General features: G+C 43.1%; 1 protein-coding gene and 1 long non-coding RNA gene across 45 annotated transcripts in view; one reads left to right on the top strand and one right to left on the bottom strand.

Annotated features, from left to right (window-relative positions):
* LOC311421814 (uncharacterized protein) overlaps positions 1-16,485 on the bottom strand; it is a 33,588-nt gene extending 17,103 nt beyond the window's left edge. For 7 of the 44 annotated variants that reach the window (XR_014685057.1, XR_014685058.1, XR_014685059.1 and 4 more), the window contains exons 1-2: positions 15,359-16,485; positions 14,093-14,146 (exon numbers count right to left, since the gene is read on the bottom strand). Coding sequence is in view for 5 of the 44 variants with exons in the window: in XM_084494174.1 (XP_084350300.1) it covers positions 14,093-14,146; positions 15,359-15,412 (108 nt within the window). In the remaining 39 variants the exon portion in view is untranslated. Of the gene's footprint in view, positions 1-896; positions 1,223-12,933; positions 13,683-13,944; positions 13,993-14,080; positions 14,147-15,031; positions 15,320-15,358 lie in introns of those variants that run through there. The other 37 variants (XR_014685048.1, XR_014685049.1, XR_014685050.1 and 34 more) reach the window with 29 other exon arrangements.
* LOC311421817 lies at positions 1,216-13,238 on the top strand. Its single transcript, XR_014685071.1, has 2 exons — positions 1,216-2,385; positions 9,579-13,238. It is a non-coding gene; the product is annotated as an uncharacterized lncRNA (long non-coding RNA).
* Positions 16,486-17,103: the final 618 nt, after the last annotated feature.

The raw sequence follows: 17,103 nt of genomic DNA, 5'->3' as shown, positions 1-17,103 counted from the left end.
AGCAGTTTCCCATCAAGTCCTTGGTAGCACAAGGCAAATTCTCCCAGATGCCAGGTAGCAGTCACACCCTGCCATGAGAGGCAAGCTGTGTGGTTACCTATAGCTGTAGAGAATGCAGGGGGAACAGTGATATTGCTATCACGCAAGGAACAGCAAAGAGAGACTTACAGGCCTCATTTCCCCAGGCAGTCTTTTCTTGGTACAATGCAATCATACATCGCATCCCTTGGGAGTCTTCGGTTCACCCCCATGGGAAGGGCCCTATCTGGGCAATCGGTCATCCCGAGGCACAAGCATAGCAGTTGCTACGGTTGAGACTCTGGACAGTATATTTGACCCATTCTATCCAGGCATTCACATCCCCATACCCTGTTTGAATCTCAAATGTTTGAACTGCCACATTTCAGAGGGCCTCCTGTTTTCTCCTTGAGTTTCTCCCTTTCTCTGATGGCAATAGAGGATCGTTTCCATACAGCTATTCTCAATCTGGCTGTTGGGTCTCTCCCAGTTATTTGTTCTCTCTGCTCAGTTGTCATTGGGCATTTAAATCTCCACAAGCTAACACCTCACAAGCATCAAACGTGACGGCCTGTGGTACATAACCCTCTGTCACAGTCACCCATATTTTGATGGGGTATCCTGTTTTTGCTATTATCTGGTCATGCCTTTTCCAAGTTACCAATTGACCGAGGCCTTCTCTGAGGCCTAGAATCACTAAAAACAAAATTAGTAATCGATTTTTCCCTGTCATTATTTTTAAACCTTAGGTTTCCAAATAATTATCGATACAAAAAAATGAGATGTACACTACTACTATAACAACCCCCCCTTGGGAGCACTGCAATTCGCTATAGGTCTGTCCTTTCTCTCAATCACAAGTCACACTCGTTAGTTACCTGTGAAAATAAAAGGTTAGTTTACAATTGTAAGCTCTTATCCTGCTCAGAGTCCACTATGAGATTTCTCTCTTCAATTTCAACTTCCAACAAGTCTTTTGTAGGAACAGCTTCCCAGATACTAGGGTCAACAGATGCCTTCACTCGAGTATAGTGAGTCCAACCTTTTTCCACAGTTCTTACGGCCGTTTCAGTGGTCAGTAATTGTCCTTCCCATTCAGGCCGGAGTTGACTCTTTCCAGTCCGAATCAGGACCCGGTTTCCTGGGTGATGGTGGTGACATGGGGAATTCCAAAGGTGGGGTTTGAGCCAACAACCCACAGGTCCTGAGAGATGACAAAGAAGAGGACAACCCCAGAACACAGTTCTTAAGAAAACTCTTATTTTGAATTGTGGTATCTCATCCCTTCTGCCCAGATAGGGCAATCTGAACAGCATCTCATATGGTGAAATTCCTATATCCTTTCTTGGTGCTGTTTAAACCTGTAGGAGTACGCATTTTACCCAAGGAAGTTGGGTTTCTAACACTAGTTTAGTTAATTGCTTCTTTAATGTCTGATTCATTCGCTCTACCTTCCCAGAAGAGGAAGGGTGCCAGGGGCTGTGAAAATCCCACTCAATCTCTAAGGCCTGCTTTAACCCTTGCAGTAAAGCTTACACCCATCTAGTCACGTGGTCAATTAGGACAAACAAGTAACTCAGTAAAGTTTACCTGTATACTTTGGAAAGGTCAAACCCCTGGCTCCTGTCCCCCTCTAGGTGGGTTACAGAACACCTTTTTATTTACCTTTTGACATACAGTACATCCTATACATATGTGCTTCCCTAAAGTGTATATTCCTACACAGACATACTTTCTTAGCACAACATCACACATTGCTTGCACCTCCCAATGACTCTTTTGATGTAAACCAGTTAATATTTGCCTCATTATCACTTTATTCAGCATTTCTCTCCCATCCGTTTTCCTTCAGACTTCATGGCTCCTGATTCCTTAAAAAAATCATTCTTTTAAAACTTTTTAGTTCTTTCTTAATTTTCAATAATTCCCTGAACTCTCTCTGGATTTATTCTTCATTTTCCCTCAGACATTAGATGCCTTAAATACCTGACTTCTCTTTCTCTATATTGTAATTTATTATTTATTTGTTTTCAATACTCCCAAGCCCTGCTTTCCCAGAAAGTTGAATAGCTTGTTAGTAGCTTTCTTCACAACTCTTTTCTCCTGTCCTGACAATAGAAAATGATCCACATATTTGTTAACATTAATACCTTGTTGGGAGGTTGGAATTGCTCCAAAATCTTTTTCTTTTAGAACTTACCCAAATAGATAGGTGTCCCTGTAAACCCCTGAGGTAAAATTGTCCACCTATATTGTTGCTTCCGCCCCCATTTCAGGGTCTTTCCAGTCAGAGGTGAATATACATGTATGTTTGCTCTCAGGGCCAGAGAGCACTCCATTAATAACACTGTTATTCTGATTAAGGAGGTATTGGGGAGGCATTGGGGAGGCACTGGGGAGGCAAGGACAATCCCCAGACATGGACTGTATATCTCGAAACAAGACACTGAAACTCATGATAAGGAAGCGGCAGACGGACAGAGAAACAAACGTAAGGACTATAAATCTCAAAACTGGACATTGGAATTCATTATAAAGATACAACAAAGGGAAGAATTGGCAACAACCAGCTCTTGCAATTAAGAAACCTGCCAATTCAGCAGATTCCTGACCAAAGGTGAAAAGTACACTGTGAGGAAGACTTGGGGTCTTCCTCCCAAAGACCCCTGCCCACGTCCCAAAGACCCCTGCCCACAATTCTTGGAAGGCTCTACGCAGGCGCAAGGTGCCAAAAGGCTAATTAGCATAAGAAGCGAGGGAAGGCGGGGATAGGTAATGCATATGTATAGGTGCTTGTAGAATATTGATAGATTGATTGTATAAATTCAAGACTGCTTTTTGTTTTGAGTATGCACGATAGGAGGAGAGATCCCCCGTGCATCCAGCGCTGCAATAAAGAATATACCACTTAAAGGAATTTCGGCTTCGATCTTTGAATCAATCTGGCACCCCAGATGGGACGACCTCTCTGCCGGACCGCAGGACCCGCTGGGAACAGGACTCCCTAGGGTACCCCCGGGATTTCCCGGAGGGACTCCTCGACTCACCGGATCACTGCGGAGGCAGACAAGGACCCCATCATTGTAAGTGAGTATATTCTTTATTCTGGTTTGGTTTTCTGGTAGACCGGTCATCTGGGACTGTCCAGTAAGTCGGAAGGTGACTTCTGCAGGACAGTGTTTGGTATATACTTTGTGGTTAGTACCACAAGTATATCTGGGGACCTTGGGGTCCATCTGTATCTGGAACTGTCTGTAAGTCAGAAGGTGATCTTCTGCGAGGCAGTGTTTGGTATATACTTTGTGGTAAGCACCATAAGTATATTTGGGGACCTTAAGGAAAGAGCTCGCTTTAAGGTCCATCTGGAATTGTGTTGTCTATTTCGGTTTTCTGACTCATGGAGTATGGTATTTAACTTTGGTTATTGTTACTGCGATTTTGGCTATTTTTCTGGTGGTAATAGTAGGTTCGTGGCATTGTTATAAGAAAGATATCGTTACGGTGTTACACAGTTCGGTTTTCTGACTTATCGCATGTGGAATTTGACTCTGACTATTGTTACTGTGATTTTGGCAATATTGCTGATAATAGTAGTTTTGTGACATCGCTACTGAAAGATAATGCGTGCCCGTATTTTTGTGAGTGATACGTTTTGTGATACACTTTTGTAAGTAAAACGTGTATTCTGAAAGTGTAAACTGGAAACTGGGGGGGCAAACAAGCAGTGAAATTTTAAAGAAAAGTGTGTTAGGATGTGTTTTAAGTCACTGGAAGGATATTGGAGGATCTGCCGGTGGAAGCGTGAACAGGAAAACATTGATAAAATATCGTAATCAGTGGTGGCCGCTTTATAAGCTGGAATGTGGAGAAAAGTGGCCCCTAAATGGAACTTTAAACTATAATATTATGCTACAGTTAACGTTGTTTTTTTTGAGAAGCAGAACAGGATGAAATGTTGTATACTGGTGTTTCAGCATCTTGGTGGGAAAAGGTACGGAATTAAGTTGGCCCCTGACTGAGCCTTTGATGTTGGCATTAGAGAAGTACAGGCTGGAGAAAGATAAAGGAAGTGTTAAAAGGGTTGTTGAAAGTGTTAAAGGTGTTTGAAGTTGAATGAGCAGGGAAAGAGGATGTAGGAATGTTAATAGTTCTGCCTCTGCCCGAGGCAGAGATCTTAAAATCATGGGTGTTAGCCCTTTGGGGCAAAGGGACTATGATGGGTCCGAGAGAGTTGTCACAGAAACAGAAAAGCAGTTAACTCTTAAAACAACCTGAGTTCATGTGCGAGCTCAGATTGCCGATGGGACCGCTCAGGGAACTGTGGACAATTGCATTCCCCTGACCGACCCCCACTAAGACCCGGATCATCCTGAAAATTATGAACGGTTAAGTAAATACTAAAACCTGGATGAATTGGGAATTGAGAATATGCTTCCAACAAGGTCTAAAAGAAACCCCTATGGAATTTTTGGACCAACTCTGAAATGTAATGAAAATAAATAAACAAATAAATAAATAAAACAAAACGGTTTGGACCTGGCTTCGGAGGACAAATTGACTAGCCTTTTCCTAGGGTAATCGACCCCTGATTTCAACAGGAATAACGGGGACCTGGGGAATCTACCCTAGTACCTCCGCTGGTTATAATGAAGCTAGGGGAGGAATGGAAGTGAAATTTCTTATTGCTATGGGGCAACGTATTCAGTTCTAAATCAAGCATTAATGCCTTCACAGAATTATTATGTTAGGGTAAAAGGTGTGTTGTGGTTTAACCCGGCCGGCAGCTAAACACCATGCAGCTGTTCGCTCACCCTCCCCCTCCCTCTCTGGGACAGGGGAGAGAAATGGAAAGTGAAGCCCGTGAGTTGAGATAAAGACAGTTTAATAAGACAAAATAATAATAATAATAATAATAATAATAATAATAATAATAATAATAAAATGATGATAATAGTACCACTACTACTAATGTGTACAAACAAGTGATGCACAATGCAATTGCTCACCACCCGCTGACCGATGCCCAGCCTAACCCCGAGCAGTCCGGCCCCCTCCCCCTGGCTAGCCACCCCTATGTATTGTTTAGCCTGACGTCAGATGCTATGGAATACCCCTCTGGCTGGTTTGGGTCACCTGTCCTGGGTCTGTCCCCTCCCAGCTCTTACTGCACCCCCAGCCTGCCTGTTGGCAGGACAGGGCAAAAGGCTGAGATGTCCTTGGCTTGGTATAAGCACTGCTCTTTAACAATTAAAACATTGGGGTGTTATCAGCACTCTTCTCATCCTAAGCCAAAACATAGCATTCTACCAGCTACTAGGAAGAAAATTAACTCTGTTCTAACTGAAACCAGGACAAGGTGTAACCGAAAAGGCTTATTTTTGTGAACCTTTGAAGTACAAGTTAGGGAAACAATGGGGCATACACAGATTTTTATCTATGCCTAGCTCCTCATGGGCACTCTTAGGTAGAGATTTATTAGAGCAAGTAGGAGCAGAAATTGTCTTTGAAAAAGGGAAAATGGAATTAAGAATAGGAGAAAAACAACTAACAAATGTGTTAAGCTTGGCACTAATACAAACTGACCCTAAAAGTGAAATACCTTTAGAGATCACAGATCAAGTATGTCCAGGAGTTTGGGCTACCGAAGTCCCTGGAAGAGCTAAAAATGTGACCTTAATAATTATTAAATTAAAGCCAGGAGAGAAACCCGTTAAGGTTAAGTAATATCCTTTGAGGATAGAAGATAGGAAAGGAATTAAAGAGATAATTAATAAATTTTTACAGTATAGATTATTGATTGAATGCGAATCAGAATACAATGCACCCATATTGCCAATTAAAAAGGCAGATGAAAAAGCTATAGGCTAGTTCAGGATTTGAGGGCCATAAATAAAATCACTGAGGATATACACCCTGTGGTAGCAAACCCTTATACGCTATTGACCAAGTTAAGGGACGAGTTGGTCTGGTTTACCGTACTGGATTTAAAAGACGCCTTCTGCCTAGGCTTAGCCACAGAAAGCCAAAACCTATTTGCCTTTGAATGGGAAAATCCCGATTCAGGCAGAAAGACGCAGCTTACGTGGACATTACTACCTCAAGGATTCAAGAATAGCCCCACTATTTTTGGAAACCAATTAGCAAGGGAACTCGAAACATGGATACCTCCGGACACTGAAGGTGCTTTGTTACAATATGTAGATGATCTCTTAATAGCTACTGAGACTAAAGGGAGTTGTATTCAATGGACTATAAGTCGTCTTAATTTTCTGGGTTTAAATGGATATCAAGTCTCTTGACAGAAAGTCCAGCTGGCTCAACAAAGTGTGACCTATCTGGGATTTGAAATTTCGGAAGGACAACGAGAACTAGGAACTGAACATAAGGAAGTCATTTGCCAGACTCCAGAACCTCAAATGGTAAAGGAGCTACAAACCTTTTTAAGAATGACAGGTTGGTGTCGCCTTTGGATTTATAATTATGGACTATTGGTAAAGCCTCTATGTGAATTGATAAAGATTAACCAGTCAAAGTTAGTCTGGACTGGAGAAGCACAAAAAGTCTTTAAACAACTTAAACAAGAATTGATGATTTTGAAATATCAAGCAATATTGGTAGAACAGGACGACGTGGAAATTGTGATAACTAATATTGTGAATCTAGCCTCTTTTCTTAGTGATGCTCCGGCACAACCTGTGATTCACGATTGTTTAGAAACTCTAGAGACTGTGTATTCCAGCCGACCAGACCTTAAGGAGGAGCCTATGGAAGATGCGGAAGAAACTTGGTTCACGGATGGGAGCAGTTTTGTTACGCAAAGACAACGTAAAGCTGGATATGCTATAACAACTACTCAGCAGGTAATCGAGTCTAAGCCTTTACCCCCTGGAACATCAGCTCAAAAGGCAGAGATAGTTGCTCTCACGAGAGCATTGGAACTGGCAGCAGAAAAAAGGGTAAATATTTGGACAGATTCTAAATATACATTCGGCGTGGTACATGCTCATGGAGCAATTTGGAAAGAACATGGATTGCTGACCGCTCAGTGAAAACACAAAGTATGCTGAAGAAATTTTAAAATTGTTAGAGGCTGTAAAACAACCAGAAAAGGTAGCTATCATGCATTGTCAGGGACACCAAAAGGGGAACACCGATTTTGAAATTGGAAAATCGACTGGCAGAGACTAAGCAGGCAGCTGAAATAACTGAGGTGAAGGCATTGTCTTTGATACCAGACGGTAAAATCCAAACTATATCCAAATTATACAAAAGAAGACTTAAAATTAATTGAAGATTTGAAAGGTAAAATGAAACCAGATGGATGAGTATATTTAAAAGATAACCACATAGTAATACCCTCTAGTTTGACATGGCCCGTAGTTCTTACAGAACACAATAAAACGCATTGGGGAGCTGGCACACTGCATAAGAGCCTGAGTCAGACATTAGTGGGACGATATGATAAAACAAGTAACTCAACAATGTAGCATTTGCTTACACAATACCAAGGATAGAATAAAATTTGGAATAATCGGTAAAGGAAATTATTCGGGGCAACAGTGGCAAATTGATTTTTCAGAACTCCCTAGAAAAGGGGGGTATCATTATTTACTGGTTCTGACTGACACGTTTTCAGGAAGGCTTGAAGCCTTTCCCTGTCGAACAAACAAAGCAAGAGAAGTGGTTAAAGTCTTGTTAAATGAAATAATACCATGCTTTGGGATTCTAGTAGCAATGTCTTCTGATAGAGTTTCACATTTTTGTGCTCAAGTGGTAGAACAGATAAGTAAGATTCTAAAGATAGATTGGCAACTGCATACTCCTTATAGACCACAGGCAAGTGGACAGGTAGAAAAAATGAACCATTTAATTAAACAATAAATAGCTAAAATTGGATAAGAAGCTAATTTGTCATGGACTCAATCCCTCCCTTTAGCATTACTTGGAATTAGAGTTAAACCTAGAATAAAAGGGAATTTGAGTCCCTTCAAAATCTTATATGGAAGGCCATAGCAATTTCTATTTAGTGGAGAGGACCTAACGCAGTTAGGATCAGAATATTTATATGCTTATATAACTGAACTTCAGAAACAATTAAATAAAGTACATACATTTGTTTTAGGGACCAGGGCTAGAGGGTTGGATCAACCAATCCACCCCTTTAAGCTCGGGGATTATATATATATATATAAGACTTTTTCAGGACAACCCCTACAGGAAAAATGGAAGGAAAGTGGATGGGACCATACCAAGTATTACTGACAACACACACCGCCATTAAGATTAAGAAGCAAGCAGCTTGGATCCACAATTCAAGGGTGAAGAAGGTCCCGGCGAGGATATGGACCACCACTCCAATTGGACCAACAAAATTACAGTTTTCCAGATCCTAATGATTGCAGGGGTGCGGTTCTCGGATTCAGGGTGGGCAACTTGGGATGAGAACTTACACCTGACCTTAATACAAACAATTTCTCAAGTAACTAATAAGACGAACTGTTGGGTATGCACCCATCTGCCACAGCATGGGAATAAGGGTGTATCGTTAATCGGGATTCCCTTGCCTGCAAACTTATCTTGGACTAATTTGTGGGAAAACACATCTTGGGGTCGAAAATATTAAGAAGTTTTGGAACTAGAAGTGAGTAGCTTCATGCCGTTAGAATCCTATTATGTATGTGTACAAAGGTGTAACCCGCCTAAGGGTATAGGAAAACAGCATTGTATAAATACGGATACTACTTATGTGGGAAATCAGACATCTTGTAATTGAACAATTGATATTAGTACGACTAGCAGCTGGGCAAATTCAACCAGCTGGACGGTTCCAGAAGGAAAAGGGTGGTATTGGCTATGCAATGATACAGCCCGTAAGGTCTTGCCTGAGAATTGGAAGGGAACTTGCACTCTTGGAGCAGTAGTCCCCAGTATGACAGTACATGATGTAGTGCCTCGAGGTTACTTGAGAACTCATATCCGGAGAATCAGACGAAAAATTAACAATCCATTGATAGAGAGACACACCGCTTTTCATAGTTTTGTTCGATGGTTTATCCCATGGTTAGGAGTGAGTGAATTGGAAAAGGCGATAGTTAATATTTCTGCAATTATAGAGAAGTTAGAAAACAAAACTCTGTATGCTATAAAGGCTCAACAAGAAGAGATATCTAGTTTATCACAGGTAGTATTACAAAATTGGATGGCCCTAGACTTGTTACTGCCCGCTCAAGGGGGAGTCTGTACAGTAATAAACACAAGCTGTTGTATGTATGTAGATCAGAGTGGAAGGATCTCTACCGACCTGGAAGAAATATGGAAGCAGACAAGGATCCTACATGAGATCAGTAAAGATGATCTTTCATGGAGTTTTAGTGAAATATGGAATAAGTTAACCTCCTGGTTGCCCAATTTCCAATGGTTGAAACAAGTATTCATTGCTCTAATCGTATTAGTAGTGTTAGGAATATTTGTGTGCATGTTGTTTAGATGCCTGAAATAATGAAAGTATCTGATGCAAAAGAATTTGCATGGGAAAAGAAAAGGGGGGATTGATTAAGGAGGCACTGGGGAGGCATTGGGGAGGCAAGGACAATCCCCAGACATGGACTGTATATCTCGAAACAAGACACTGAAACTCATGATAAGGAAGCGGCAGACGGACAGAGAAACAAACGTAAGGACTATAAATCTCAAAACTGGACATTGGAATTCATTATAAAGATACAACAAACGGGAGAATTGGCAACAACCAGCTCTTGCAATTAAGAAACCTGCCAATTCAGCAGATTCCTGACCAAAGGTGAAAAGTACACTGTGAGGAAGACTTGGGGTCTTCCTCCCAAAGACCCCTGCCCACGTCCCAAAGACCCCTGCCCACAATTCTTGGAAGGCTCTACGCAGGCGCAAGGTGCCAAAAGGCTAATTAGCATAAGAAGCGAGGGAAGGCGGGGATAGGTAATGCATATGTATAGGTGCTTGTAGAATATTGATAGATTGATTGTATAAATTCAAGACTGCTTTTTGTTTTGAGTATGCACGATAGGAGGAGAGATCCCCCGTGCATCCAGCGCTGCAATAAAGAATATACCACTTAAAGGAATTTCGGCTTCGATCTTTGAATCAATTCCAGTCTAACAATTTACTAGTTGAATGCCCAATTTCATCATCAAATCCCTTCCCAACAAATTAGTCCTCGCCTTGGGTACATACAATAATTACCCAGTGATCATTTTATCCCGTAGTCTCAGCTTGGTATCCCCCCCAAAGTGGCACTGTTATCCCAGCCCCTTCTACCCCCATCACTTTTTAGGGTTTCATTAGTTAATTTAATCCCTGATACTTTACAGGTTAGTAATGACCTAGCTGTTCCCCAGTGTATTGGGTTTGATGGCAAGGTTCGGGGGCTGTGAGTAGGGGGGTGAGAAACTGCAGTGGCAGCCCCCGTGAGAAAAACCCAGAAGCCTCCCCGTGGCAGATAAGGGACAATTTCATCTGGCCCAAAGGGGCTCACTGCTGCCCAGAGCCAAGCCATGAGCAACACAGTCCGTGCCTCTGTGAGAGCACATCCACGAAAACAAACAAACAAAGAAACAAACAAAAACCTGCTGCTCAACAGCAGTTGGGAGAGCAAGAAACCCCCCCGCAGACACCAAAGTCAGTGCAGAAGGAGGGGGAGGAGGCGCTCCAGGCACTGGAGCCGAAGCCCCCCTGCGGCCGCTGGAGAGGCCGCTGGTGGAGCAGGCTGTTCCCCCCTCCCCGATGCTTGGGAAACTGACCAAACACCACAGCAAATATGCAAATATACCAAAACTTCTAGACTGTTACTTAGATAATGCCTACATCTCCTTTCCCTGCTCATTCAACTTCAAACAGCTCTGTTAAATACTACATGCCACACCTTTAACACCTTCAGCAACCCTTTTAACACTTCCTTTATCTTTTTCCAGCCTGTACTTTTCTAATACCAGCACCAAAGGCTCAGGGTCCAACTTAATTCCATACCTTTTCCCTCCAAGATACTGAAACAACATATCAATATAGCATATTTCATCCCATTTTCCTTCTTTCCTCCTTCTTCCACTCCAGATATTCCTATTCGAAGTGGCCAGCCTGGCCACACTTAAAACATCTTATGAAAGCCTGTCCCTGCCAGGATTCGGGTCACAACACAGGCAGCCTTCTTTGCCTGCCATTCCTTCATCTCTCTTCCTCTCCTTTCCATCCTGGCCCTGACTCCCCCTGAAGATTTTCTTCATCTTTCTCCAACCCTCTGCCTCACTACCCGCTGCACTGTCAATACCATTAGTTTCGCTCTCTGCTTTTCTTTCTCATCTCCCCTCCGGACACACACCTCCAGGGTCTCCCGCAGGAGGGTCCCCCAGTGACTGTTCACTACATCCCCCCACCTTCTGAAGCATTTTCTGCGTATTTTGCCAGGCTTTAATCACACAATGAACTTTCAAGAGCCCTTGGGATACTGGGTCCTCAGGTCTCATCCCCAAGTACTTTCTCATTCTGACCCCAAGTCTCTCATATGATTTCTGTGTTGCACACTATTATTATTCCAGCCAGGATTGGCAAGTGGGTATTTCTGCCCTGCTGGTATTACCCCTGGTCCTGGAGGATGAGCTCTTTCCTATTCTTGTATAGCAGCTCTCCTCCTGATCATTCCCATTTCTTTCCCTGTAAACAACATACTTATAGACATAATTCCCTCCCCCAAGAGTATAAATCAGGTCGTAGGAACTGGTCTAATTGTTCAACTAGGCTGTTGGGGTCCTCGAATAAAGACTTCCTCTTCTTCTTAAAAGTCCTAACCTCTCTGCTGGTAAGGAAGAGGGGGTAGTTCACCTAAGAGGATACACAGTTAGTGTTAGTACTGTTAGTATCAGGGAAGGCAAAATTCTCAACATATCTTCTACCTTGTTCTAATTCTTGCCAGAGCCTAGAGTACGATCCTTCTTTAGGGACAGTGTTAATACAGTGTTAATTCCAGTCCCTGTCTCCCTTCCTGGAGTGACTGCTGCTGCCACCAGTTCAATATTAAGATTATAGGGAGCATAACTTGGCTCCTTCTCTGAAAAAAGAATCTTATTGTTTACACATAAATTTAAAGCCTGAATTTTCATCAGACCTGTATTTTGGCCAAAATACTGCTGTTTCCTTAATTAGTTCTTTTGTCCAGACTGATACACAATATTTAACCCTTTTTTTTTATTATTATTTTTCTTTTACAATCCCTCTAATTTTGGGATTATGTTTCCAATTTCTTATCATTCTTCAGGAAGAACTATTAGTAGGCACTCCCCCAGGGATATCCCTGTCCCCTGGAACTCATATTTTCCCATTTTTCCTAACCCTCGCCAGTATGTGCTACAGAATTTTCCCTTCTGCAGTGTACCACACACCAACGTACTGAAAGATGGGGGTGTACCACCAAGCACTTCCCCGTGCCAGCGTTACCGCACAACTGAGTTTCCCAGATTCCCTGGTGTACTTCCAAGCACTTCCCCGTGCAAAGATTATCGTACACCAGATTCCCCTGGTGTAGTGCCAGCACTTCCCCATGCAAGGGCTTACCATACACCAGATCACCCGACCCCCAAGGCAATACTTAATATTTCTTACCTTGGTCTGTGCACAGAGTTACCGGATCGATTCTTAAAAAAAAGCCAGAGTGCCTACCTTCTTCCTTTCCCCACTACTTCACGGATCCTGCCTCTTTAACCAGTCTCGGGCCCTCTGTCAGCTTTCCGCAGAACCGCCACCGTCGATGCACAGGACCGCTGAAATCAGCGGGGCATGCCTTCCTGCTGCTGTGGCGGTGGGGCTCCCCAGTAGGTGACTGGATCCCGGACGAGCCCCCAAATTGTGAGAAACACTCCGTAACCAATAACTTAGGCTCAGGCGAGGATCTCAGTGAAGTAGTAATTTATTCGCGATTGCAATGGCGGGCGCCCCACAAGCAGGAGAGAGCGCATCTACTAGTTCCAAAACACAGTTTATATACCTTTTGATGGCAGGACCCTCCCCTGTTTCCCCACTGAGTGGGTAATCCAGATTCACAATCTATCTGATGCTTCACAAACAATGCATGGCCTTCAGTCGCCGGCCTGTTAAATTTCAAATTTCTTTTGACATTTTTACTGTTTGAAGTGGTAATGTTTCTTCACTTATCTGACTTGACACCGTGATTTTCACCTAATTGTCCTAAGGAGTCTGATTGTCTGCATTTTACAAGGTCGCCTGCTAAACTTTCTTATCACTGTAAGCATATCTCAGTACCACATTCCCTCCTTCTAAACAATGTAACTCTGCAAAAACAACATTTCTATTCCCACACCTGCAACTCAACAACTCCTACATCTGTTCCTCACTCACCTTGCCAGAGGCAGCTCTGGGTGTGATGTCCCAGGTTGTACACTGTGTTTCAGCTTTATCAAATGAAAACAGTCACAGGATAGTCATTCAGCTGCCAGTATTAGTACCCATCCCTCAACAACACAAGGGACCCTGTTTACAACATTATCATTTCAAAACAGTGGACAACTTGCCTCAGCACCTTAGAAATAGACCAAACCAGTCACTGAGCTGCCAAATGAGAGCTTGACAATTCCGGAAGGTGTTCTTTCCTTTGGCTGACTCCTCCTGAGGTTTATCTAAGGCTTGCCAAAAAAAAATAAAGAAAGAAAGAAAAAAAACAGTCCACATCTGAAAGCTTTGACGATTCAACAACAAACCTCTCCTCCAGCACTATTCAAGCACTATGCGAGCAGCTGCTCGCAAGCAGCTCAACTCTCCCCCATCCACATCTGCCAAACACCACAGAGATGACTGTGCCAGCTGCCCTTCAGTACGTGCCCAGAGGCAGACCGGATATCTTTGCCAAAACAGTCCGGACAATGTATTAGTACACCCATGGCCTACCACATCAGCTGTCATCACATCTTAGTTAATTGCCAGGGTCATCATCAGCTGCAAAAACAGAGTACCAGCATTCACTAGGACACCAGCCCCAGTGCCCACCTGCTCCACAATGCTGACTAGTACTGATGCAACATACCATTGTGCTCACCTGTTCCTCTCCAAATCCAAGCTCCAACAGTGCAGCCAGTATCATCCACATCACCTGGGAAAACAAAGGGATTAAATGATCATTGCATTCACAACAAATCACCCAATGGTGGTTTTTCGTTGTTGTTGTTTGTGTGTGTGTTTCTTGGTTGTTTTTTTTTTTTTTTTGAAATCTGTTTTAGCATGCAGACAAGAGAACTGGGGTGTTTCTAGAAGCAACAATCCCCATGCTATTGCTGCAGCTTTGAATATTGAAAGGACAATACGACCCAGCAAGTAACTGGAACTTTCTTAACTGGAAATAGCTCAAACATTTTTTTATGTAGAAAGAAAAATCTAGGAGCAGAACAGGTTATATGCCAAAACAATCAAACACCAAACAATCTTCCCTTTGCTTCAGATAAGGGATGACCAGGCTGACAACACTAACCTTCCTGCAAGTGCTTTGTGACATGAGGATTTCCCTTCCCTCTCCACTACTGCACTAAGCACTTGCAAAGAAAAGAGAAAAGCACACTCTGAGGCACCTCATAGCCACAGCGTACCTGCTGCAATACCTCTTTCTTCCCAGCTCTGGTACTTCAGCTGCTCACCAGTTCTAACTGAGATTCCTCGTTCACAGCGCCACAGCAAACTCTGCCCGGGCCACACAACACACACTACACGAGCTCAATTGCTTAAGACACACAAGCTGGAATGTTCCCGCCCAACAATCAGTTGCATCCCGCAAGAAGGATGCTGCATATTCCTAGAAACCAAACCTACCAGTCCTGAGCAGCTCCCCACCTCCTCCTGCCAACCACACTCAGCACACACACTATTTGCCCCTCAAAAAAAACCAAAAACTTGGAACATACACACACAAAAAAACAACTGAGCTCCACAAATGCCAAAAAGACATGCACGCACAGCAGCCCCGCAGGGGTAATCACAGACTTACCCTTTGCAGATGAAAAAGGTGACTCTGATACAACACTGCTCAGTTTCTTGGTAATGCTGCATCTACGCTATCAAGCCATGTGTACCATGCAATCAAGCTGGTTTTAGTCCTCTGGAGAGTTACACCAGTGGTTTTACACATTTAGAGATTAAAATATAGCTCAAAAACAGAAGAGTATCCCACCATCACAAAAAACAGTGAGCCAGCAACCTCTACTAAATATCCCTCTATTAAGTGAATTCCAAGCACTTAGAAATCCAGAAATCCATCGACTCCAGCCTGTCTAGAGAACCCTGCAACTGATTGAAGGAAACACAAAGCACTTACCCCGAAGATCAGCCCAGGCAAAAGGAGCTCTCTGATGGCATGCCTGCGGCTCATATACCATTTGGCCCCACCCAGCACCCAAACCAAATCACGTGGTAAAGGGGAGGGGCAAATCAAAAGAAAGTAGGAAGAAAGCAGGCACAACAGCAGCTGTGATGTTTTATTTGATTTTCTTTTTTTGTTTGTTTCTTTTTTAAAATCTGCTTTATCTCAAAAGCATGCAGAGAGCAGACAAGAGACCTGGGGTGTTTCTAGAAGCAAAAATCCCCTTTTGCTGCAGCTTTTAATGTTGAACTGACAATATTACCAAGCAAGTAACTGAAACTTCTTCAACTGGAGTTAGTTTAAACGGGCTCACCATCATCTGCAAACACAGAGAACCAGCATTCACTAGGCCTAACCCTAGCCCCAGCCCCAGCCCCTAACCACAACCCTCGTTCCTGAGAACTACATTTCCCGGTATGCTCTGGGCACTCAACATGGCCTCCCGGAAGTCCGGAGTCCCAGAACTACATCTCCCGGCATGCTCTGGGCACTCAACATGGCCTCCCGGAAGTCCGGAGTCCCAGAACTACATCTCCCGGCGTGCTCTGGGCACCCAACATGGCCTCCCGGAAGTCCGGAGTCCCAGAACTTTATTTCCCGGTATGCTCTGGGCACCCAGCATGACCTCCTGGAAGCCTGGTGCCGGAAAACTACACCTACTAGCATTCCCTATAGAGCTGGCATGGCCAATCAGAGAACCCTAGCCGTTACCGCCCTTACACAAAAAAGCTTCAAGCCCTAACCCTAAAAATCATCGAAACCCCTACAGACCTAACCCAAACTATTTACCACACTAAACCCCTGAAGACCTATGCCTAAAACCCCTAAACCAATAAATTAAGACGCTCAAATCCCAAACCCACAAAATTAAGACGCTCAAATCCCAAATCCAAAAAAAAAATAGGACGCTCAAAACCCAAACCCAAAAAATAAGGACGCTCCAAACCCTAACCCAAAACATTAGGACACTCAAAACCCAAACCCAACCCAAAACATTAAGACACTCAAAACCCTAACCAAAAAAAAAATTAGGACACTCAAAAACCTAATCCTGGAGAACCTACCCTGAAAAAAAAAAAAAAAAAAAAAAAAAAAAAAAAATTAAGATCTTAAAACCCTAACCCTAAGTAACTGACCAAAAATAAAACCCTAAGACCCTAACCCTAAAAAACATATCAACACTACAACACGAAAAACTCTAAAACCCTAACACGCTAACCCTGAAACCCTTAAAGCCCTAACCCCCAAATTCCTAAAATTCTAACTGTTAAAACTCCAACCCTAAAAACCTTAAAATCCTAAACATAAACCCTGAGAACGCTTACCCTGAAACCCAACCCTAGTGCCCTATCCCCTAAACCTTAAAACTGTGAATCAATCTTTGGAAAATAATATAGGCTCAGGAGAGGATCTCAGTACAGTAGCATTTTCATTTGGGATTACAATGGTGGGGGTCCCGCAAGCAGGAGGGTGCCTACTAATTCCATACAGTTTATATACTTTTTTTTTCCTCCCAAGGGCCAGGACCCTCCTGTTTCCCACTGTGCAATCCAGGTTCATGCTCTATCTGGTGCTTCACAGAAAATCTGGTGCTTCACAGCTGCTGGCCTGTTACAAGTCACATTTCTTTTGAGGCTTTTATTCTTTGAGGTGGTAATATTTCTTACACTGTGATTTCCACCTAATGGCGGTAAGGATTC

Source organism: Aythya ferina, assembly GCF_964211825.1.
Source record: "Aythya ferina genome assembly, chromosome: 20".
NCBI classification, from domain to species: Eukaryota; Metazoa; Chordata; class Aves; order Anseriformes; family Anatidae; genus Aythya; species Aythya ferina.
This window is presented reverse-complemented; position numbering and strand designations above follow the sequence as displayed.